Source organism: Taudactylus pleione, unplaced genomic scaffold (assembly GCF_031769625.1).
Source record: "Taudactylus pleione unplaced genomic scaffold, aTauple2 ptg001312l, whole genome shotgun sequence".
In the NCBI taxonomy this organism is placed as follows: Eukaryota; Metazoa; Chordata; class Amphibia; order Anura; family Myobatrachidae; genus Taudactylus; species Taudactylus pleione.
In genome coordinates, this window is record NW_028285712.1 from 295,681 (window position 1) to 318,167 (window position 22,487).

Here is a 22,487-nt window from a genome sequence, read left to right on the forward strand (position 1 = left end):
AGTTTCCATATTAATCAGGAAATTATAGTACCGGCCTTTCTATCACCAGACCTCTCAGCAGATGAGGCCTCATTGGATGTGGTCCGCACCCTCAAGATTTATGTGGACCGTACCAGTTCTCTTCGGAAATCAGACTCCTTGTTTCTACTCTATGGATTTCACAAGAAAGGATGGCCAGCCAATAAGCAAACATTGGCTAGATGGCTTCGTATGACTATCTGAGAAGTTTACAAGCAAGCAGGACTGCCTGTTTTGACTTCTGTTAAGGCTCATTCTACTCGGTCCGTGGGTTCCTCGTGGGCAGCTTGCCGTGGGGCCTCGGCTGTTCAGCTTTGTAAGGCACCCATGTGGTCTTCTGTCCAGACCTTTTTAAGGTTCTATGCATTTTGATACCTTCGCCTCTCAGAGTGCCTTCTTTGGTTGCTGGATTCTCCTCTCAGCGCAGGAGCGTCCCCAGGACTGCTTTGGGACATCCCCAAGGTCTCACTGTGGCGCCTATGGACCCTGAAGAAGAAAATGAGAGTTATTTTAAGGACTTTGTTAACTCTATTTCTTTGAAGTCAATAGGGTCGACAGGGCACGCGCCCTGACGCACCTGGCTTCATATGGGATATGTTTCTGGTCACCGGTTTCCCATCTCCTTTTGTGTGAGAATGTGATTCTTGAGTGTACCAGTCTTCTTTCTCTTTTATCCTCCGCCGGCCTTTGGCTTGTTACCAACTGAGGGGCCTCTGGCTCGGGGGCAGGGTGGACCCAAGGCATTCTGGGAGATGAAAGCTTTAACTGCGTGATGCCCGGATTGGTGCCCATTAACTGCACCCCAAGGTCTCCCTGTGGACTTTGAAGATAGGGAGTTAACAAAGGTAATTTTTTCCCATAACTAATTTTTCGTTTATCCATATGTATGTGTGTGTGTGTATGTATGTATGTGTGTATATATATATATATATATATATATAATAACACTTCCCAACTGGCGGCACTCACAGGACTTGATGCAATCACATTACATCAGGTTGATGTCACCGGTCATTGACGCACGCCCCCTGGTGCTTCCGGTTTCCCGGTAGGTTGCCTGGCAACAGAACTTCAACAGAAAAATAATCACCCCATGTGTATATAAATAATAGAATGGAACAGGTTGTATATGCTGGAACTAATGCACAGAAATAACCAATTGTTCTTTAAGCCATCTACTTATGAAGCATAAAACCGCATACATATAATATATTCATGAAAAAAGGGAAGAGCCAATGTAGACATCATATATCTCTATTTGTACTTAGTGTCCACATATAATCAGAATTACTTTTAAATGTACTCACTATCTGTATAGCAGCACAGAAGATCCCATATCAGTTTGAAATTCTATTCATCTATTAGAAACAAGGTTAAAATACTGGTTTAGGTCCCTGGGTGCTATGGCATTTAGGTGATGTATCCACCTCGCCTCCAGCAAATCCTTTGCTCTATCCCCCTTTTTAAGGGTTTTGGTGCCTGATTGATAATTTTATACCTTAATGTGGACAAGTTGTGTTTGAATTCTTTAAAATGGCGGCTACAGGTTGTTCCTGTTCAGGACCATTAAGCGCCAATCAGGCCGATGACCGATGTAAGGCCATGCATTCTCTAAACTGCCTTGTGGTCTTCCCTATGTATAAAAGACCACAAGGACAGTGTAGGTAATACATTACATGGGTGCTCAAACATGTAAAAAGCTGATAGGGATCCGTTTGCCAGTTTGTGGGTGCAGGTCATGTAACCTGTGCACTCTGGTTTACGAGCTAAGAAATTATCAGCTGTTGAAGCTCTTTGTGAGGTTACATCATTATGGACTAAAGTCTCTCTTATCAGTGCCCAGAGCACTAGGTGTATGAAAGTTTGAAACTCTGTCTCTCAGTGATGAGCTGCAGCTGGGCCTGGAGTTCCACACCTCCACTGCTACTGCAGAATGCACAGGCTTCACTCTAGCCTCCCTTGGAGGGAGCTGATCCCACAGGAATGTGGGCAATTCATGTCAGAGACAACCCGTCTCACCACAATATATATATATATATATATATATTGTGACATGGTCAGTATAATTCCACATGAAGTAAATGTGGAATATCCAGATCTCCCAGGTTTGGCAGAGCAAAAGCATTAGGAATGTGAAAAGTCCAGGTATTGCCTCAGAGTCTGGAAAGGCAGCTGTGTGAGGCTGGTGTAAGAGCTACAGAGACACTGGGGAAACTGATCCTGATGGCGAGATAGTCACCCAGGTTATAGGCACTGGAGTGACTAGTGTCAGGGGTCCTGGAACTGCGAGTCCTCTGAAGAAATATTCTGTATATTGCTGTTTGAAAGACTTTGTGTAACATCTTGCATGTGAAACTGCCATATCCTGTATACCTGCCCGTGGTGAGAAATAAAGATGCTGATGGATTTCACCCAGTCTATGGGATTCTTGTTACAATAAATAAATATATATATATATAAATTTGGCTAATTAATAAAATACAAAATGTATTGAAATAATGAAAATATTTATTCATTTTTTTTTTCCATTTTTATTAATTTTCAGAAAAATACAGAGAAAAACATAAATGGGATAACGCAATATAAAACATAAATGGGGAAAAAAGAAAAATAAAATTAAATAACTGGAAGAGGTACATACATTGCAAACATATCTTTAGGTCAGAATAGACCATAGGTCCATTAATAGAATAGAGAACACTAACACCATATACAAATACATAATCGATCACATATGCAGGCTATTTAAGGACTCATCAGAAATTGACAAAATATTCAGTTGTAAAGTAATAATATTACTGTGAATTGTGGCCAATAAAGCTTTGGATATATTGCATTATTTAGTTCAGTTCAGTTACCCTAGGAACGTTTGTGACTCCAATATTCATTCCAACCGAACCAACGAATCGGGGTTGGATACTGAAGATGAATAGGGGACCCCTGCTGTCTCCAATTCATAATGAGCTTGTACTTTACTTTCAATAGCCTGTATATTAGGGATAACATTTGATTTCCATTGTTGAGCAATTAGCAGTTTAGTTGCAATAAGTATGTGCCCCATTATGTAATGGTCATTATTAGTAAGGTTTCCATGATATATATGAAAGATAGCTACTATAGGATCTGGTTTAATAGAGATCTTCAGAACCTGCTCAATAAGTTTGAATACTAGTGTCCATAATGGGAGCAACATGGTTCACGACCAGAACACGTGTGGCAGAGTACCCACTTGATCACAGTGTCGCCAGCACAAATTCAAAATCGTTGGTCAAATCATATGTAGCTTCTATGGGGTGAGATACCATCTATGGAGGAGTTTATAGAATTGTTCCACATGTGAGACACATTTAGAAAGCCCAAAACAGGTGTTAAAGATTGACTGCCAGTCTTCAGTTACTGAGCATGACAAATCTGACTCCCACTTCACTAAGGATGGAAATCTGGAGGGCTTTGGAGAACTAATTATAAGGGTATACCACCAAGTTATGCCTCTCTTGTAAGAAACTGTAGTAACTCTTATCGTGCAAATATTTAGGGACCTTACACAAATGATGGGGAGTTTGTGTTGCACTAAACAGCCAATGACGTAGTTGCAGAAATTTATAAAAGTCTTTTACTGGTATAGAGAATTTCTCTCATATCTGAGCGAAAGAGTTCAAAATGCCGTCTGTGGTGACATCATGTAAAGAAATCACTCCCTTATTTGTCCTGTTATCAAATCTTAAGTTCAAAATAAAAGAGGCAATTCCTTTAAGGGAAAGATTAGTATTAGGCAGAGTAATGTCATCTAACTTAGAAACCACTTCAAGCCAAGCCTTATGGGGGAAAAAAACTGCTAAGCAACAGGTTCGATGAGGGGTACTGGTTTGAGGTAACCAAAGTAAGTCTGTCACTGGTAATGGGGAAGCTATGTCTCTTTCCAAACTAACCCACGTCTTTGGGTTATCTTGTATGAACCATTCTCCCATTTGACTCAGTAAACATGCCAATTGGTATGTTTGTAAGTTCGGGAATGCTAATCCCCCCTCCATTTTTGGTAAAGACAAAATTCTCCTAACAACTCTTGGCTTTTTATTTTTCCAAACATATTTAATAAATATTGCATGGAACTTATCTAATAAGTATTTTGGAACCAACAGCGGTATTGTTCTAAAAAGGTAAAGAAGTTTAGGAAGAAGCATCATTTTCAAGGCGGCTATACATCCCAACCATGAGACCTCTTGCATCATCCAGTCTGTTAACATTAAAGATAGCGAGCTCAAAAAGGGAAGGTAATTACACGTAATTATTCAGATATTTTCGGGATGATCTGGATTCCGAGGTATTTAAGACTTCTAGATTTCCAGACATATGAATAAGAAGCTTTAAGAGTGGTAAGCAAATTGGGTGGGACATTAATCGGGAGAGCTTCAGATTTTGACGTATTCAGCTTGTAGCATTATACATGAGAATAATTCTCTTGTACCACGTGTAAGCATGATACACTAGAAATGGGGTGTGTAAGAGTCAACAGTACATCATCTGCGAATAAGCAGATCGCATGATGTACTCCCACAAAGGCAAGGCCTTGAATCATTGCTGTAGACCGAATAGTCTCAGCATTCAATGGCTAATGTGATTATTAATGGTGACAGTGGGCAACCCTGGCGGGTACCATTAGGTATGTCCAACCCATTGGAGAGCAAACCATTAGTGAACACGTTAGCTGAAGGATTGGAATATAGCGCCAATATACAAGATAAGGCTCTGTTACGTATTCCAAAATGTTGTAGCACTGCTGTTAAATGCCCCAATGGAGTCTTATCGAAAGTCTTCTCTGCATCCAGGGAAAGCACCAACAATGGTTGACCCAAAACAGAGAAGGCCTCTATCAAGTCAATTACACATCAGGTGTTGTCCGTGGCTTGGTGGCCTAAGACAAAACCTACTTGGTCTTGGTGTATTAGGGATGGAAGGAGCAGGCTTAGCATATATTCTATAAGTTTGTCATAGATTTTATAGTCTGAATTTAACAATGTTATCGGTCGATAATTGGTGATTAGAGTAGGGCTCTTCCCTGGTTTGGGAAACACTACCAATCTAGCTTCTAGCATCTCTTTGGGTAAAGAGCCATGGTCAGATACTTCATTAAAAAGATTAACTAAAATTGGAGGAAAGTTGGGATACTTGGGGATCATCTTGTAGGTTATAAAGTTTAGAATAGTAATCAGTGAAAGCATTCACTATATCACAGGTTCTCAAACTCAGTCCTTAGGACCCCACACAGTGCATGTTTTCCAGGACTCCTCACAGAATCAAAAGTGAAATAATTATAATTACCTGTGGATCTTTTAAAGTGTGTCAGTGAGTAATGAGTACACCTGTGCACCTGCTGGGTGACTTGGAAAACATGACCTGTGTGGGGTCCTCAGAACCAAGTTTGAGAACCACTGTGCTATATCATTAGGATCAGTGACCTTAGCTCCCTTGAATTAAAGATCGCCCAAATCTGTTCCCTAGCCATTTTGCCTCTTAACTTCCGAGCTAGCATTCTTCCCGCTCTCCATGAACATAACATCTCTGTTTCAATTTAAATATAGTCCTATGAACCTCCCCCAAAGCCAACACATTCCACTCTTCCTTAGCTTTTAAGAAGTTCTCAGTAGATTTTATCGTTAAGGGGGGAATTTTTATGTCTAGCATCTAGATCAGCTAGTTTTACTTCTTAGTCTGCCTGGGTTTTAATAGCTGCTTCCCTAAGTCTTGCCACCGATTGGATTGCTGTAACTCTCACCACCGCCTTTAGAGTGCACCAATGGTTAAATAATGAGGTGTCCTCTGGTTTATTGGTGTCCAAATATGTTGTAAGAGAATTAAGAATATTTTGTCTAGCCTCTGAATTAGTCAACAAATGGTCAACTAGATGCAACGTTCTAGGGGGTGGTCTTGTGAGAATCCACATCCCAGTGTAAAACAAGAGCCGAGTGGACTGACCACGCTACTGGTATAATAGTAGCCTTTCTAATTTCCCGTAAGGTCCATTTATCTGACAGTGCTAAGTCTATCCTCGAATAGGAGTGATGTACATGTGAGTAAAATGTATAATCCCTGGCCGTAGGATTCTTCACCCTCCAAACATCATATTCTAATAATATTCTATTAAACGCTTTAGAATGATCCTTGACCTGTTGGGAGTGTAATTTACTAGTGGGTGTAGATTTATCTAGTGTCGGGTCTAGCAACATGTTAAAGTCCCCGACCAGTATAACTGGACCCTTGCAGCATTTTTGGAGGATGGAGCAGAATTTCCTACAGAATAAAGTTTGTTTAGCATTTGGGGCATATACCGTAGCTATTGTAACCACTCGATTTTCTAATTTCCCTATTAAAATAAGGTACAGGCCATTTGGGTCTGTAATTTGTTCATCTAACGTAAATTGACAGGAGGTGATCATAGTATGGCCACTCCAGTTTTTTTTTGAGGACCATTTGACATATAAGATTGGGGGTAATAAGAATGAAAGAATTTTGGAGGGGCTGAACTAATGAAGTGGGTTTCCTGAACTTCCACTATGTGTGCCTTATGGTTGTGGAAGAAGTAAAGGGCCAGTCGCCTCTTGTTGGGCGAGTTTAGCCCTTTAACATTTAAGGAGGGTAAATGAACCATTGTGTCATGTTGAAATAACGATGTAGTGACCCATAGACTACAGTAAGTTGTACTAGATCTGCATATTTTGTATCATTTTTTTAAAAAAAAAAGCAAAACAGGGAACACAGATGTATAATAATAGCAGGAGAAAAAAGAAACATAAACAAAAAAGAAAAAAAACATATGGGGAAAAAACAGAATAGCACCATATAGGAGCTAGAAAGGACCACCTCCTAAGGAGGTACATATGAGAAAAGTAGGGGGTAGTGGCCACCCCTCACCACTCCAAATTACAACAAAGTTAAACTATGTCAACATATAATTACCAATTATGGAATAGAAAAAAGATAAAAGAGGAAATTTACCAACTGATCCGGCATTGTCTTAATTTACTAAATAGGTATTGGTATCAGATTAACTAGAACTGTGTTGCTTACAAGATGAGCAACAATTGAATCGTACAAACACTTTGTATAATGTCCACTTAGCTTAATTATAGCAAGAGCCGGCATTATGTGCTCTGAAAACTGCCCTCCAGGCCATACAGCAATCCTGCTTCTATACCACATTTCAAGCATCGCTTTCTACTAGGCCCTCCAGGCCATACAGCAATCCTGCTGCTATACCACGTTCCAAGCATCGCTGTCTACTAGGCCCTCCAAGCCATACAGCAATCCTGCTTCTATACCACATTTCAAGCATCGCTTTCTACTAGGCCCTCCAAGCCATACAGCAATCCTGCTGCTATACCACGTTCCAAGCATCGCTGTCTACTAGGCCCTCCAGGCCATACAGCAATCCTGCTTCTATACCACTTTCCAAGCATCGCTGTCTACTAGGCCCTCCAGGCCATACAGCAATCCTGCTTCTGTACCACTTTCCAAGCATCGCTGTCTACTAGGCCCTCCAGGCCATACAGCAATCCTGCCTCTACACCACGTTTCAAGCATCGCTGTCTACTAGGCCCTCCAGCAATCCTGCTTCTATACCACATTCCAAGCATCGCTTTCTACTAGGCCTCCTGGCCATACAGCAATCATGCTTCTACACCACGTTTCAAGCATCGCTGTCTACTAGGCCCTCCAGGCCATACAGCAATCCTGCTACTATACCACGTTTCAAGCATCGCTGTCTACTAGGCCCTCCTGGCCATACAGCAATCCTGCTACTATACCATGTTTCAAGCATCGCTGTCTACTAGGCCCTCCAGGCCATACAGCAATCCTGCTTCTATACCACTTTCCAAGCATCGCTGTCTACTAGGCCCTCCAGGCCATACAGCAATCCTGCCTCTACACCACGTTTCAAGCATCGCTTTCTGCTAGGCCCTCCAGCAATCCTGCTTCAACACTACGTTTCAAGCATCACTGTCTACTAGGCTCTCCAGCTTCTACACCACGTTTCATGCATCGCTTCCTACTAGGCCCTCCAGGCCATACAGAAATCCTGCTTCAACACGTTTCAAGCATCGCTGTCTACTAGGCCCTCCAGCAATCTTACTTCTATACCACGTTTCAAGCATTACTGTCTACTAGGCCCTCCAGCAATCCTGCTTCTACACGTTTCAAGCATCGCTGTCTACTAAGCCCTCCAGCAATCCTGCTTCTATATCACGTTTCAAGCATCACTGTCAACTAGGCCTCCTGGCCATTCAACAACTTTAGTTTGGGCTGTAAGTCTACAGTATATTCTATTGACTGTCCTATGGTATCAGCTCCTTACTACACCATTGACATGTTGTGTTTGTACTGGCCCTCAAGGTCCACCATATCATTTATAAAGTAAACTGCCATGATTTTAATATTCTGCTCGTGACTGTTCTTGGATGTGCCTCGTACCTCCAATACCTCCATCTCGGTCCTAGCAATTGCTAGAGGATTGTAACAGTATTAGAATATCAATATTTGGCAACTGCCTTGAGTGATATATTACTGTATAATCTCTCTGATGGCTTAGATATTACTATCCTTACCCACTGTCCCTGTAGGACCATAGACATAAATCTTTTATCCCTCTATAGAGTCACCACTTATACACGACTCACTCCGTACACTATCTGGATTTTTCAGTATATTTTTTTCTCATATGAAGGGTACACACCATTCATTGTCACAACACCATAGGCATCATACTTAGGTTTATATATGTGTATGTACGGGTATATGGATATGTATATATATATATATTATATATACACACACATTATAACATTGTTCCTACATTTTCACACATACATCGTATTTACAGATGTAATTATTGTACATAATAATGTTACACTTACACAACAACTTTATTATGATATGAGATTGTCACACTCACTTATCCACCTGAGGGTGTGCAGACAACACTTTCCTCCTTTTTATTTGTCACTTATGGTCCCTCTTTTCCCAGTAATCTCACCATTCATCAGTGTCTCACCAGTCACCAGTGTGTCTCACCATTCATCAGTGTTTCTCACCATTCACCAGTGTGTCTCACCATTCACCAGTGTGTCTCACCGTTCATCAGTGTCTCACCATTCATCAGTGTTTCTCACCATTCACCAGTGTGTCTCACCATTCACCAGTGTGTCTCACCGTTCATCAGTGTGTCTCACCATTCACCAGTGTGTCTCACCATTCACCAGTGTGTCTCACCAGTCACCAGTGTGTCTCACCATTCACCAGTGTGTCTCACCGTTCATCAGTGTCTCACCATTCACCAGTGTGTCTCACCATTCACCAGTGTGTCTCACCATTCACCAGTGTGTCTCACCGTTCATCAGTGTGTCTCACCATTCACCAGTGTGTCTCACCAGTCACCAGTGTGTCTCACCATTCACCAGTGTGTCTCACCAGTCACCAGTGTGTCTCACCAGTCACCAGTGTGTCTCACCGTTCATCAGTGTCTCACCATTCACCAGTGTGTCTCACCATTCACCAGTGTGTCACACCATTCACCAGTGTCTCACCAGTCACCAGTGTGTCTCACCATTCATCAGTGTGTCTCACCATTCATCAATGTGTCTCACGAGTCATCAAATCATTGTTCCACCAATTATTCCTTTTTACCACTGATTTTCATGGAATATTGTGATAGAGAGTTACAGATACTTGTTATGTCCTCCTGACTAGACCAATCCTCTGTATAAATGCATGTCACACAGAGAGCAGCAGCTGCCTCCATGATATGTCTGTAATTGGGGTAGCGTGATTTATAAAAAAAAAAAAAATTAAAACATTTTGTTTGGCGACACCTCTACACACTACCATATTTTTGGCAGAAGCTATTTTTCTTTATATATAGCCAATATTTTTTTTGTATAGCAACCAACATAACTATTATCTGATATGTTGATACATTAGGCCAAGCTTTCTACATAGTTGTCAGTACCATCTATTGATCTGCTCTAATTGGTACATAAATTGTCTTTGTGGCTATAGACTGATATTGTTTAGCAGACATACCTATTACCTGTACTACTAACATATACCACAGTATATTCAGCGGAACCATTTATTTGCAGTGATTTATTGCCGGTATTTATGGGCGGTAATACATATTGTACCATTGGTGGATGCTATATGTAGTTATATGTTGGAGATAAGTAGTGAGTGCTAAAGACACTACATATTGCTCTATATTAGTAGACGATACCAGGTAACTCTATGTAAGCAATTACCAGGTATTATATATGGTTTTACTACGGATTATATACAGAGTTGCCCATTTACTTGAACATGACTGCTGCCAATACTACTGAGTATTAACACTCAGTAATATCATATTATTATTATTCATATTTTCACTGTATCATCGTTTGATACTTTGTGTTGTACGTTGTTTGTTAACATATATAATAAAAGTTATATTTTAATATATTATCAAAGAGTGCCCCCAGCAAGGATGAGAGTTACTTTTCTTCTTTTGTCTTCTTAACGTTATGACCTGGGAGAGACCGGACTCCAGACACTACGTGTAATGATTTCCTAGCACCTGTGGTAACGTGTGAGGGGTGATACATTGTATATTAGTACACACGATATTAGCGGATCCATTTGTTTGTTGTTTTAGTTAAGTACATGACATATAAAACAATATAACCAGTACATAGAATGGCCATGTGATACCGGTTGGGTGCACAATGTATGTGTTAGGTATATCGGTCTATTCATTAACTCAGAGATATTGAGATAAAAAATAAAATGTGATTAATGATACATCACTTAGTTACTTAGCACATGAGAAACATTCAGTCCCTGGAATCCCAGCACTGGGAAGTAGATGCTCGTCTGGCACTTTGTACATGGAAAACCAGATAAATAAATACACACAATATTACAATGTATCAGGTATAATATTGTGCAGTATGTACTAATATATTTATATTTTCGAAAAATACCTTTATAGCCTCATCTTCTAAGCTCAGGAAAGAGAAGTACAGAGAGAAAAGTGTAATTACATACACAGATATATACACATAGTGGGGACACCACCCGGAGCACCAGGGACACCCTTATACTATTTATATTATTACCAGTTATTTATATAGCGCACACATATTACACAGCGCTTTACAGAGAGTATCTGGCCATTCACCTCAGTCCCTGCCCCAGTGGAGCTTACACTCTATATTCCCTGCTACATGGACACTACAGTAAATGTTTAACCAGAACAGCTGGAGGAAACCCACCCAAGCACAGGGAGAATATACAAACTACACACAGTTAGGGCTGTGGAGGGAATCAAACCCACAACCTCAGTGCTGTGAGGCAGTAATGCTAACCATTACACCAACTGTCCTGCCCACAGGAGTCCTTACTCCTCACTGTTGTTGTGTCCTGATGGTGTGTGACAGCTTTTATGTCTATCTCTAGCAAATCATTCTCTGATATAACTTAGTGTATAAATCCTCCCATTACTCTGCCTCCCTGCAGCATATAATAGGTATTACATAGAGGGGAGGAGGTGGGTGTCAGGAACCTCTATTATTAGATGCTACCACTCTGCTACCACCTTACTGCCCACTGTTCCTTGTGTCTTCCTTACACACTATTATACCATTCATGTGATCCAATTCCAAATACCGCTATACACACTCCAGGGTAACTCTCCCTACATATACCGCTACACACGCTGCAGGGTAACTCTCCCTACATATACCGCTATACACGCTGCAGGGTAACTCTCCCTACATATACCGCTATACACACTGCAGGGTAACTCTCCCTACATATACCGCTATACACACTGCAGGGTCACTCTCCCTACATATACCGCTATACACACTGCAGGGTCACTCTCCCTACATATACCGCTATACACACTGCAGGGTCACTCTCCATATATATACCGCTATACACACTGCAGGGTCACTCTCCCTACATATACCGCTATACACGCTGCAATGTCACTCTCCCTACATATACTGCTATACACACTGCAGGGTAACTCTCCATACATATACCGCTACACACACTGCAGGATAACTCTCCCTACATATACCGCTACACACGCTGCAGGGTAACTCTCCCTACAATATACCGCTATACACGCTGCAGGGTCACTCTCCCTACATATACCGCTATACACGCTGCAGGGTCACTCTCCCTACATATACCTCTATACACACTGCAGGGTAACTCTCCCTACATATACCGCTATACACGCTGCAGGGTAACTCTCCATACATATACCGCTATACACGCTGCAGGGTAACTCTCCCTACATATACCGCTATACACGCTGCAGGGTCACTCTCCCTACATATACCTCTATACACGCTGCAGGGTAACTCTCCCTACATATACCGCTATACACGCTGCAGGGTAACTCTCCCTACATATACCGCTATACACGCTGCAGGGTCACTCTCCCTACATATACCGCTATACACGCTGCAGGGTCACTCTCCCTACATATACCGCTATACACGCTGCAGGGTCACTCTCTCTACATATACCGCTATACACGCTGCATGGAGACTCTCCCTACATATACTGCTATACACGCTGCAGGGTAACTCTCCCTACATATACCGCTATACACGCTGCAGGGTCACTCTCCATACATATACCGCTATACACGCTGTAGGGTAACTCTCCATACATATACCGCTATACACGCTGCAGGGTCACTCTCCCTACAATATACCGCTATACACGCTGCAGGGTCACTCTCCCTACATATACCGCTATACACGCTGCAGGGTCACTCTCCCTACATATACCTCTATACACGCTGCAGGGTAACTCTCCCTACATATACCGCTATACACGCTGCAGGGTAACTCTCCCTACATATACCGCTATATACGCTGCAGGGTCACTCTCCCTACATATACCGCTATACACACTGCAGGGTAACTCTCCCTACATATACCGCTATACACGCTGCAGGGTAACTCTCCCTACATATACTGCTATACACACTGCAGGGTAACTCTCCATACATATACCGCTATACACACTGCAGGGTCACTCTCCCTACATATATCGCTATACACACTGCAGGGTCACTCTCCATACATATACTGCTATACACACTGCAGGGTCACTCTCCATACATATACCGCTATACACACTGCAGGGTAACTCTCCCTACATATACCGCTATACACGCTGCAGGGTCACTCTCCATACATATACTGCTATACACACTGCAGGGTCACTCTCCATACATATACCGCTAGATGGGAAGACAATGAGGCCAGGCTTCTATCATTGTGGTAGATGCCAACAATATAAACATCAGGGTTATCGAAGCACCATTCCTACGGAGAGTATCATTAGCAATCAGACCCATCAGAAATATAAAATACGGCACACATAAAGCTGCGACAGCAAGAATGTGATCTACTTGCTAGAATGTCCATGTTATCTGCAATACGTAGGTCGTACAACTAGGAATTTGAAAACCAGAATAGGAGAGCGTATCCGCAATATGACCAGCACAGGGTGTCAGAACATCAGAGCAATCCCAGGGGATGGAAGTTCCTGGCAATAGATCAGGTCACTCCCAATTGGAGGGGAGGAGACCACAGTAGCAGGATAGATAGAATCGAAAGCAGGTGGATATTCCATCTACATACGTTAATCCCAGAAGGTTTGAATATAGATCCGTAGGTTTACGGGAACAATTCTTTAATAAAACGTTGAATACTTAAATTAATATGACACCCTACAAGAAAATCTTAGGACAAGAGATCGACCATGCAGGTTACATATAGGACCTAAATAGGTTCTGTAAGATGGGGGTAGATAAAATACATAAATAAATACATACATAACATAAAAACAACACAATGTCATTGATGTTTAACATTTACTATTATACTAAAGGTAGAAATATAACCACCATAACCTTTTGATTAATAGTCAGACCCCTTGTAGAGAAATGAGTACAGTATGGCTCAATACAAATATTTGAGTCATAATGATTAAATATGCAATAGTTAGGAAGGTTCAATATGACTAGTGTGAGGATACAAGTGAAATCCGTGTAGAACACATAACCAATACAATGGTCGCTCACCACTGGGAGACATATTTCTACTATATTCTGTACCATGATTACACTGAATAACCAATAAAATGGCCGCCGTATAGTATTGTACATTATAAAACCCTTACCAAAATGGCCGCCGGGACGACGCATGAGTACAACAAGTTCAGAAGACATCAATGCACACTCTAGTGCATATGATAGGATTCAGGACAACAGGGATGACGCACACACGAACCCGGAAGTGCGGGTAACGCCGAGCACAGCGGCGAGGACATCAGCAATCAGTCTATATAAGAAAGTGAAGTATAGACGGGCGGGCACCTTGAAAAAGTCCGCTAACCTGGATGAAACGCGTTGGGCCACGCCCCCTTTTTTTCAACACAGAACCCATGTCTGAGTACATTTGTGCAAGGCACTTGTGAACACTCTTCTTTTATTACCAGTAGTTTGGAACTGGTTGTGTGAGACTCTTGTGAGTCACATTTGTAACCATAAATAGTGTTGTATGAGACCAGGGTCCTGAGTTTTGCATAGTGCATAGCCTCATACCATCACCTCCATATTATCACATCCGCACCATCCCTTATCATCATCTCTGCCAACACTGGAACTATGGGGACCAGCAGGAATCAATCACGGATTTGGTAAGTACACACCTTACTTACCTATCCTGCATTATTGTGTTTCCAAGTTCCTGATACCGTGCCTATGTATTGTATTTGAGGTGGAGAGGAGGAAGAAGAGGCATAGCACTGTTATCAGAACACCCTTCCTACAGACATCATAAGTTACTATTCTGGGATTATCCACAAACTATATATTTGTTTTTCCCTAAAGAGTGTTTGGATTTTGGGACACAATCAGTGACACTTTCCCGGTCATGGATAGGATTACTTTGGACATTTAATCTATTTTTATAAAGAACACCCTACCCACAGATTGATTTTCTGGACTTATGTACACACATCTTTTACTAGCAAACATTAAGATACACATTATTTATCGGGAAGATCCCTGAGCGCATCACATTTTTTTTGGGCAATTTATGTTCTTTAAGAGATTGGGATAACTCTTTAAGTGGAGCAGCTGGAGAGATTCTAACCTAAAGATTTAGAGCGCTGTAATTCCTATCTGTAGTATATAACGCTATACACGCTGCAGGGTCACTCTCCATACATATGCTGCTATACACACTGCAGAGTAACACTCTATACAAAATAGATTAAATATTAGAAACAATGAGGACAGTAATACAATACATTATTATTCATTGTTCTGGTTTACACAACAGAAGAGGCCAATGAAGCAGCCGGGTCAGTAGAAATACTATCCTTAAGGATATTTTGTTTTTTAGTATAAATAATTTCCACTTGTAAACATGCAAAGTTTCAACAGGCTAAATAAAGGATGGCTTAATGAGATCAAATTTCTGTAATTTCTGACAATCTGAAAATATAAATATAAGAATATGAGAATAGCTAATCTGTGTGATTTTTCCGATGTCTAACAAGAGCTGTTTTCCATGAAAAACATTTCCCACACTCAGAACATGGAAATGGCCTCACCTGTGTGACTTCTCTGATGTATAACAAGATATGATTTCTTTATGAAACATTTACCACAGTCAGAGCATGGAAATGGCCTCTCACCTGTGTGATGTCTCTGATGTGTAACAAGATTTGATTTCTGTTTAAAACATTTCCCACACTCAGAGCATGGAAATGGTTTCTCCCCTGTGTGACATCTCTGATGTGTAACAAGATTTGATTTACACGTAAAACATTTCCCACACTCAGAACATAGAAATGGTTTCTCACCTGTGTGACGTCTCTGATGTCTAACAAGAACTGATTTCTGTGCAAAATATTTTCCACACTCAGAACATGGAAATAGTTTCTCACCTGTGTGACATCTCTGATGTGTAACAAGATTTGCTTTCCACGTAAAACATTTCCCACACTCAGAACATGGAAATGGTTTCTCACCTGTGTGACTCATCTGATGTGAAACAAGATATGATTTCTGCTTAAAACATTTCCCACACTCAGAACATGGAAATGGTCTCTCACCTGCCTTAGCTGGCTGATGGAGAATGAGTTTTGTGTTCTGTGTAAGACATTTGGCTTCTATAGGAGAGGTAAATATGTTATCTACTCTAAGAGCTGTGATAGATGTACCAGGAGAACATTCCACATTATTAGCAGGATCACTTTGAGGTACTGGATGTATAATTGGGGTAATGGGGTTTTCTCTTGGATAATTCTCTTTGATGTCATTATCTTCTATTTCACAATCTGCAGACAAAATTAGATTTTCCTTTGAGATATTCCTGCTGTTACCTCCATCTGCTGGGAATAAAATAAATATATGATTGATGCCACATAAATTTAATTTTTCAATAAAGACTGTTATCAAAGTTCCTTTTATCACCATCAAATGGATAAACTCACAATGATGTACAATGTAACACTCATCACCTGACATTTTATGTTCCGTTATACATAGGGCAGGGATTACAGCTTTATTATAGTCATTTGTGCTGGGAATTACTCTGTAACATGACAGCAACGTGTGGTGATAATACAGCTATTACATGTGCTGGGAATTACTCTGTAACATGACAGCAACATGTGGCGATAATACAGCTATAACATGTGCTGGGAATTACTCTGTAACATGACAGCAACATGTGGCGATAATACAGCTATAACATGTGCTGGGAATTACTCTGTAACATGACAGCAACATGTGGCGATAATACAGCTATTACATGTGCTGGGAATTACTCTGTAACATGACAGCAACGTGTGGCGATAATACAGCTATAACATGTGCTGGGAATTACTCTGTAACATGACAGCAACATGTGGCGATAATACAGCTATTACATGTGCTGGGAATTACTCTGTAACATGACAGCAACATGTGGCGATAATACAGCTATTACATGTGCTGGGAATTACTCTGTAACATGACAGCAACGTGTGGCGATAATACAGCTATAATGTGCTGTAATATATTAGAACGGTGTTTGTATAAAATTACAGCTGAAACGCGTGAGGATAATACGGCTGCCTCCAGGCTTGTAGGTAAGATGCACAATATCCAGGAACACTGTAACTGCAGCAATGCAGAGGTGTCACCATGTATATGTAATAGTTACACTTCTTATGTGCGCTCCTCTCATCCATAGCATCAATGAAGGAACATGACATAAAGATAGAGGTAACAGGATCGGACATATGTCAGCAGATTCTAAGTGACCTTAATCCTTGCTGGATCCAACACTTCCACACTGTTCATTATGGGTCTGTCCCCCATTAGAAGATATAACAAACTATAGGCCTGCCGGTGACGTTGTAATTAAGGAGATGTCTCAGTATGAAGTTGTATTACTGTGATTAGCTATACCGCAATAAGGTCGGGTCCTTCTTTGTTGGAAATTCCACAATGGATGCCGGTCAGTGTAATGATGAGTATTTATGGCAAGAAAACAGTCAGATACAGGATAAACTGCATAAAGTGTTGAAAAAATGTTCTAGACCGTTCTCACAATTAGGACCTTTAAAATGTTTGTGTGAGGAACATAACGATAATAACAAGATTGGTCATCCTTAGGTCCAGGCGCACACTATGCGTAATGTACTGTCCCTGGTCCGCATGGAGAGAAATGTGCAAAGACTGTACAAAGCGTACAGAAGGAATGAGAGAATTTATTACATAAATTAGGAACATCTACACACTACACAGGAGAGGTCTCCAACGGTTACTCGGAGTTACTTTCCTCCAGCTCAAGTTAATGACCTTTCTGCCTTACCACAACCAGAGAAGGTGACACAAAGAGGACTCCACTGAAGCATTTGAAGATATCTAAAAAGCCCTCACTGAGGCCCGGCCATGGGGCCTCCCAATTTATAGTAACAAACTTTCCACCTACACAAGGCCCAAGGTAATGCAGCTGGCATCCTTACCCAGTTATATGGCGATAAGCTCCATCCTCCGGGCTATTTCAGCAACATGTTGGTCACCCATTGCCCAAGATATTAATCCATGTGACAGGGGAAGCCATTGCCGTCTGCGTGGAAGATAAAACCAGTGGAGTAGTACAAGGACATTCTGGTCATGTACATGTCCCATAAGCCATCAAACAAACTATGGCCTGCTCACAGATACAACATGTGACCGCCAATAGATGGACAAAAGTGTGAGCACTCACTGGCTGCTTAGACATTTGCTATAGCCCAGGGAAACAGACTGGCTGATGAGACTGCTGAGCAAGCAGACACTCTCCCTCCAAAGGATGGCGCACACATGCACTCACTTTCTGTACCACTTGTTACCCGTCATTGACATGGACAGGATCACTGCAATGCAACAATCGGTGCCAGCTGTGACAGCTCACTGTGCGAAAACAATTGGTGCAGTCACCTGCCTCCAGCACTCTGGGTAGTCTATTATGGTAATCCCATAGCGCCAAGGCTTGTCTTCTGCCTACACCACTCTGGGTAATCTATTATGGTAAGCCCATAGCACCAAGGATCGTTTTCTGCCTCCAGCACTCTGGGTAGTCTATTATGGTAACGCCATAGCACCAAGGCTCGTCTTCTGCCTCCAGCACCCTGGGTAGTCTATTAAGGTAAGCCCATAGCACCAAGGCTTGTCTTCTGTCTACTGCACTCTGGGTAGTCTGTTATGGTAAGCTCATAGCGCCAAGGCTCGTCTTCTGCCTCCAGCACTCTGGGTAGTCTATTGTGGTAACCCCATAGCACCTTCAGCACTCTGGGTAGTCTGTTATGGTAAGCCCATAGCGCCAAGGCTCGTCTTCTGCTTCCAGCACTCTGGGTAGTCTGTTATGGTAAGCCCATAGCGCCAAGGCTCGTCTTCTGCCTCCAGCACTCTGGGTAGTCTATTATGGTAAGCCCATAGTGCCAAGGCTCGTCTTCTGCCTCCAGGACTCTGGGTAGTCTATTATGGTAAGCCCATAGCGAAAAGGCTCGTCTTCTGCATCTTGCCACATTAGCCGCCTGAAAGTAAGTATACAACGACACGTTCACTAATACTGGTACTGAGCTTTAAGGACAGAACGCGTCTCTTGGACACCATCCTGAAATGCGTTGTATTTTTTCTAAATTCCAACAGGACACCAGGAATATCTGATTTAGTGGAGTGTGGCAATTGGTCCTCCATCCTCCTAATCTCTACCCGAAGCAGCACCTACAAAAGGGTAAGGTTTTTTTTCTGGAAAACTAAAGGTTTGGGTGGGTGGTGAGGGTTTAAAGAATAAACAATGTGGTGGAATCCAGATTTCTTACCCTTAGGCATGGAGGTAACCAGGGAGGCACAGCTAAGGAGATTGTACTGTTAATAGGCTCCTATCGATGGCATCATACACTCAGACAGGGACTCACAGGACATGACCTACAGTGGTATTATAAGGGCATTGATTAGAAGATACATCACGACCCTGGAAGCTACACGTAGCACAGGACAACACAAAGAGAAATAATCAGATGGGTGGGTGGGAGCAGCGTTACAGGGAAGTCTTGTCAGCTGACACTAAGGCAACAAACCAGTGAGTGAGGTGGATAGAGCACAGTCTGAATAGTAGCCACAAATGTTGGTGGGGAAATCCTTATAATATAAGCTGTTGATCATTCAGTTGGCCACCAGGAAACAGCAATGTGGCACAGATAGCTTGTAATAGCTGAAGACTGTGTTTGGCCTCCTTATAGAGACATTACCACCTTTAATGAAGTGGAAAGGACAAAGGTACATTGTGGTCAGTAGATAAAGCTGTGCTGTCAGGTCACTGATGAATGGATAAAAAGGGTCTAAAGCTGGGCTTCTGGGTTCTTTGTTCTTGGGTCCTGACCGGCGAGGCAGGACTGATGTTGAGTGGCTGAGGCACCTCCAGACCCAGCCAGGATTGCAGAGCCTACCGACTTCCAGCAACGGACTTCATCAAAGGGAGACCTGGGACAGATACGCAGCCAAAACTTACTGTTCTATCCGGAGCTGTCTCAGGTGCGCGGTTAGTGTGCCAGCAGGAGCTGGGTAACTTTTGCAGCGTGCCCTACTCTCGCCAGTAGCGGAATCCCTTCGGGCCAAGCGTCTGCGACCAGCAAGTCATTCAGCAGTACCTCTCGCAACAGCACCGTGCCCACCGGAGTCTCACAGCTGTGCAGCGGTCCGTGCTCACATAGTCCCCCAGGGGATTATTGACTGTCTAGGTGGGAAGGGTTCCTTTGTGTGAATTTTGTAATAGTCATAGTCTTTAAATGTGGTTGATGTTAGTGCTACCTGTATATACTGTACATAGTGTGGTTACGGTTTACATGTATAATTAGAGTGTATGAAATAAAGGTGCTCTTGCACCTTGCTATTGCGTGCTTACTGTGTGATCCCTGAACCCATAAAGACCCGGGGTACCGTGCGGAAGCTATGTACCGTTGCCTTTCTCAAGGCGATGAGGGCCAGTAGGAGAGAATAATGCACACATAAACTCGGTGTCTTCACACCCATCATTCTACCTGTATCCCCTAGTAGAGAAAGAAAGAGTCCAAGCATTCCAGACACAAAGATTTAAGAAACCCTCACACCCTAATATTGTACTACCAGTGTTGACTTATAAAATGTTTAAATGCTGGAGAGCAGGAGCTGATGGCTCCTGATGTATGAGACACACCAGAGAGTGTGGGGAGGAGACTGGCCAGATCTCTGGGCTGGTAACACACAGTGACATGATGTGAGGGGGAGAGCAGGAGTATAATAGGGGCTGATGGCTCCTGATGTATGAGATACACCAGAGAGTGTGAGGAGGAGACTGGTCAGATCTCTGGGCTGGTAACACACAGTGACATGATGTGAGGGGGAGAGCAGGAGTATAATAGGGGCTGATGGCTCCTGATGTATGAGATACACCAGAGAGTGTGTGGAGGAGACTGGTCAGATCTCTCGGCTGGTAACACACAGTGACATGATGTGAGGGGGATAGCAGGAATATAATAGGGACTGATGGCTCCTGATGTATGAGATACACCAGAGAGTGTGTGGAGGAGACTGGTCAGATCTCTGGGCTGGTAACACACAGTGATATGATGTGAGGGGGAGAGTAGGAGTATAATAGTGACTGATGGCTCCTGATGTAGGAGATACACCAGAGAGTGTGAGGAGGAGACTGGTCAGATCTCTGGGATGGTAACACACAGTGACATGATATGAGGGGGAAGAGCAGGAGTATAATAGGGGCTGATTGCTCCTGACTCAGGCCACAGGGCAGACACATTGTCCTCATTAGTTTGTAGTGACAGAGGAGGGTGGAAGAAAAGAGATTTTTTGTAGTGATTGAGCAAGGAGAATATGTGACTCTTTACTGTAATGTAAATGTTTATTACTCACCTGTGTTAATATCTGTAGGAATTTCCTCCTCCTTACATTGCTGATGCCTCATCACATACGTCTCTTCTTCTAGCTCTATATCTTCTGTCTTCATTTCAGTCACATACATCTCTTCTCTCTCTATATATTCTGCCTTTATATCAGTCACATACGTCTCTTCTTCTCCCTCTATATCTTCTGCCTTAATATCAGTCACATGCATCTCTTCTTCTCCCTTTGTATCTTCTGCCTTCATATCAGTCACATAAGTCTCTTCTTCTCTCTCTATATCTTCAGCCTTCATTTCAGTCACATACGTCCCTTCTCCCTCTATATCTTCTGCTTTATTATCAGTCACATACGTCTCTTCTTCTCTCTCTATATCTTGAGCCTTCATTTCATTCACATACGTCTCTTCTCCCTCTATATCTTCTGCCTTCATATCAGTCACATACGTCTCTTCTTCTCTCTCTATATCTTCAGCCTTCATTTCAGTCACATACGTCTCTTCTCCCTCTATATCTTCTGCCTTAATATCAGTCAAATGCATCTCTTCTTCTCCCTTTGTATCTTCTGCCTTATTATCAGTCACATACGTCTCTTCTTCTCCATGTATATCTTCTGCCTTTATATCAGCCAGACTTCCACCCTATGCACCCACAAAACAATAAAATATAATGTCAAGTTTCATTAGATCACATTAAGTATAAGAATTCTGGTTGATAAGACACATACAGCTTCTCCACAGATCATATAAAGTCACTTTGCTACATCGGTGAAACCCTAAATCCCATCTACCTGATGCTTCTGTGGGATCCTTTGATTCTCCTCTGTACAATTCTGTGAATAAAGAGGACGGGGGCATCTCCCTGGAATATTTCTGTTACTGGGTCCATCTGTAGGAGACACACAGTGACTGAGTACATTGTATATATGTGATTATCAGATGATGTGTTTATAGGGGCCCCCATACCTGCTC

General features: G+C 42.2%; 2 protein-coding genes across 2 annotated transcripts in view; one reads left to right on the forward strand and one right to left on the reverse strand.

Annotated features, from left to right (window-relative positions):
* The window catches only part of LOC148443293 (uncharacterized), a 75,007-nt gene that overhangs the window by 45,757 nt on the left and 6,763 nt on the right, over positions 1–22,487 (reverse strand). Inside the window, 3 exon segments of the mRNA XM_088463015.1 lie at positions 15,697–16,479; positions 21,530–22,157; positions 22,307–22,404. Of these exon segments, the coding sequence (XP_088319141.1) occupies positions 15,697–16,479; positions 21,530–22,157; positions 22,307–22,404 (1,509 nt within the window).
* The window catches only part of LOC148443295 (uncharacterized), a 59,458-nt gene that overhangs the window by 17,624 nt on the left and 19,347 nt on the right, over positions 1–22,487 (forward strand). The window lies entirely within an intron of this gene.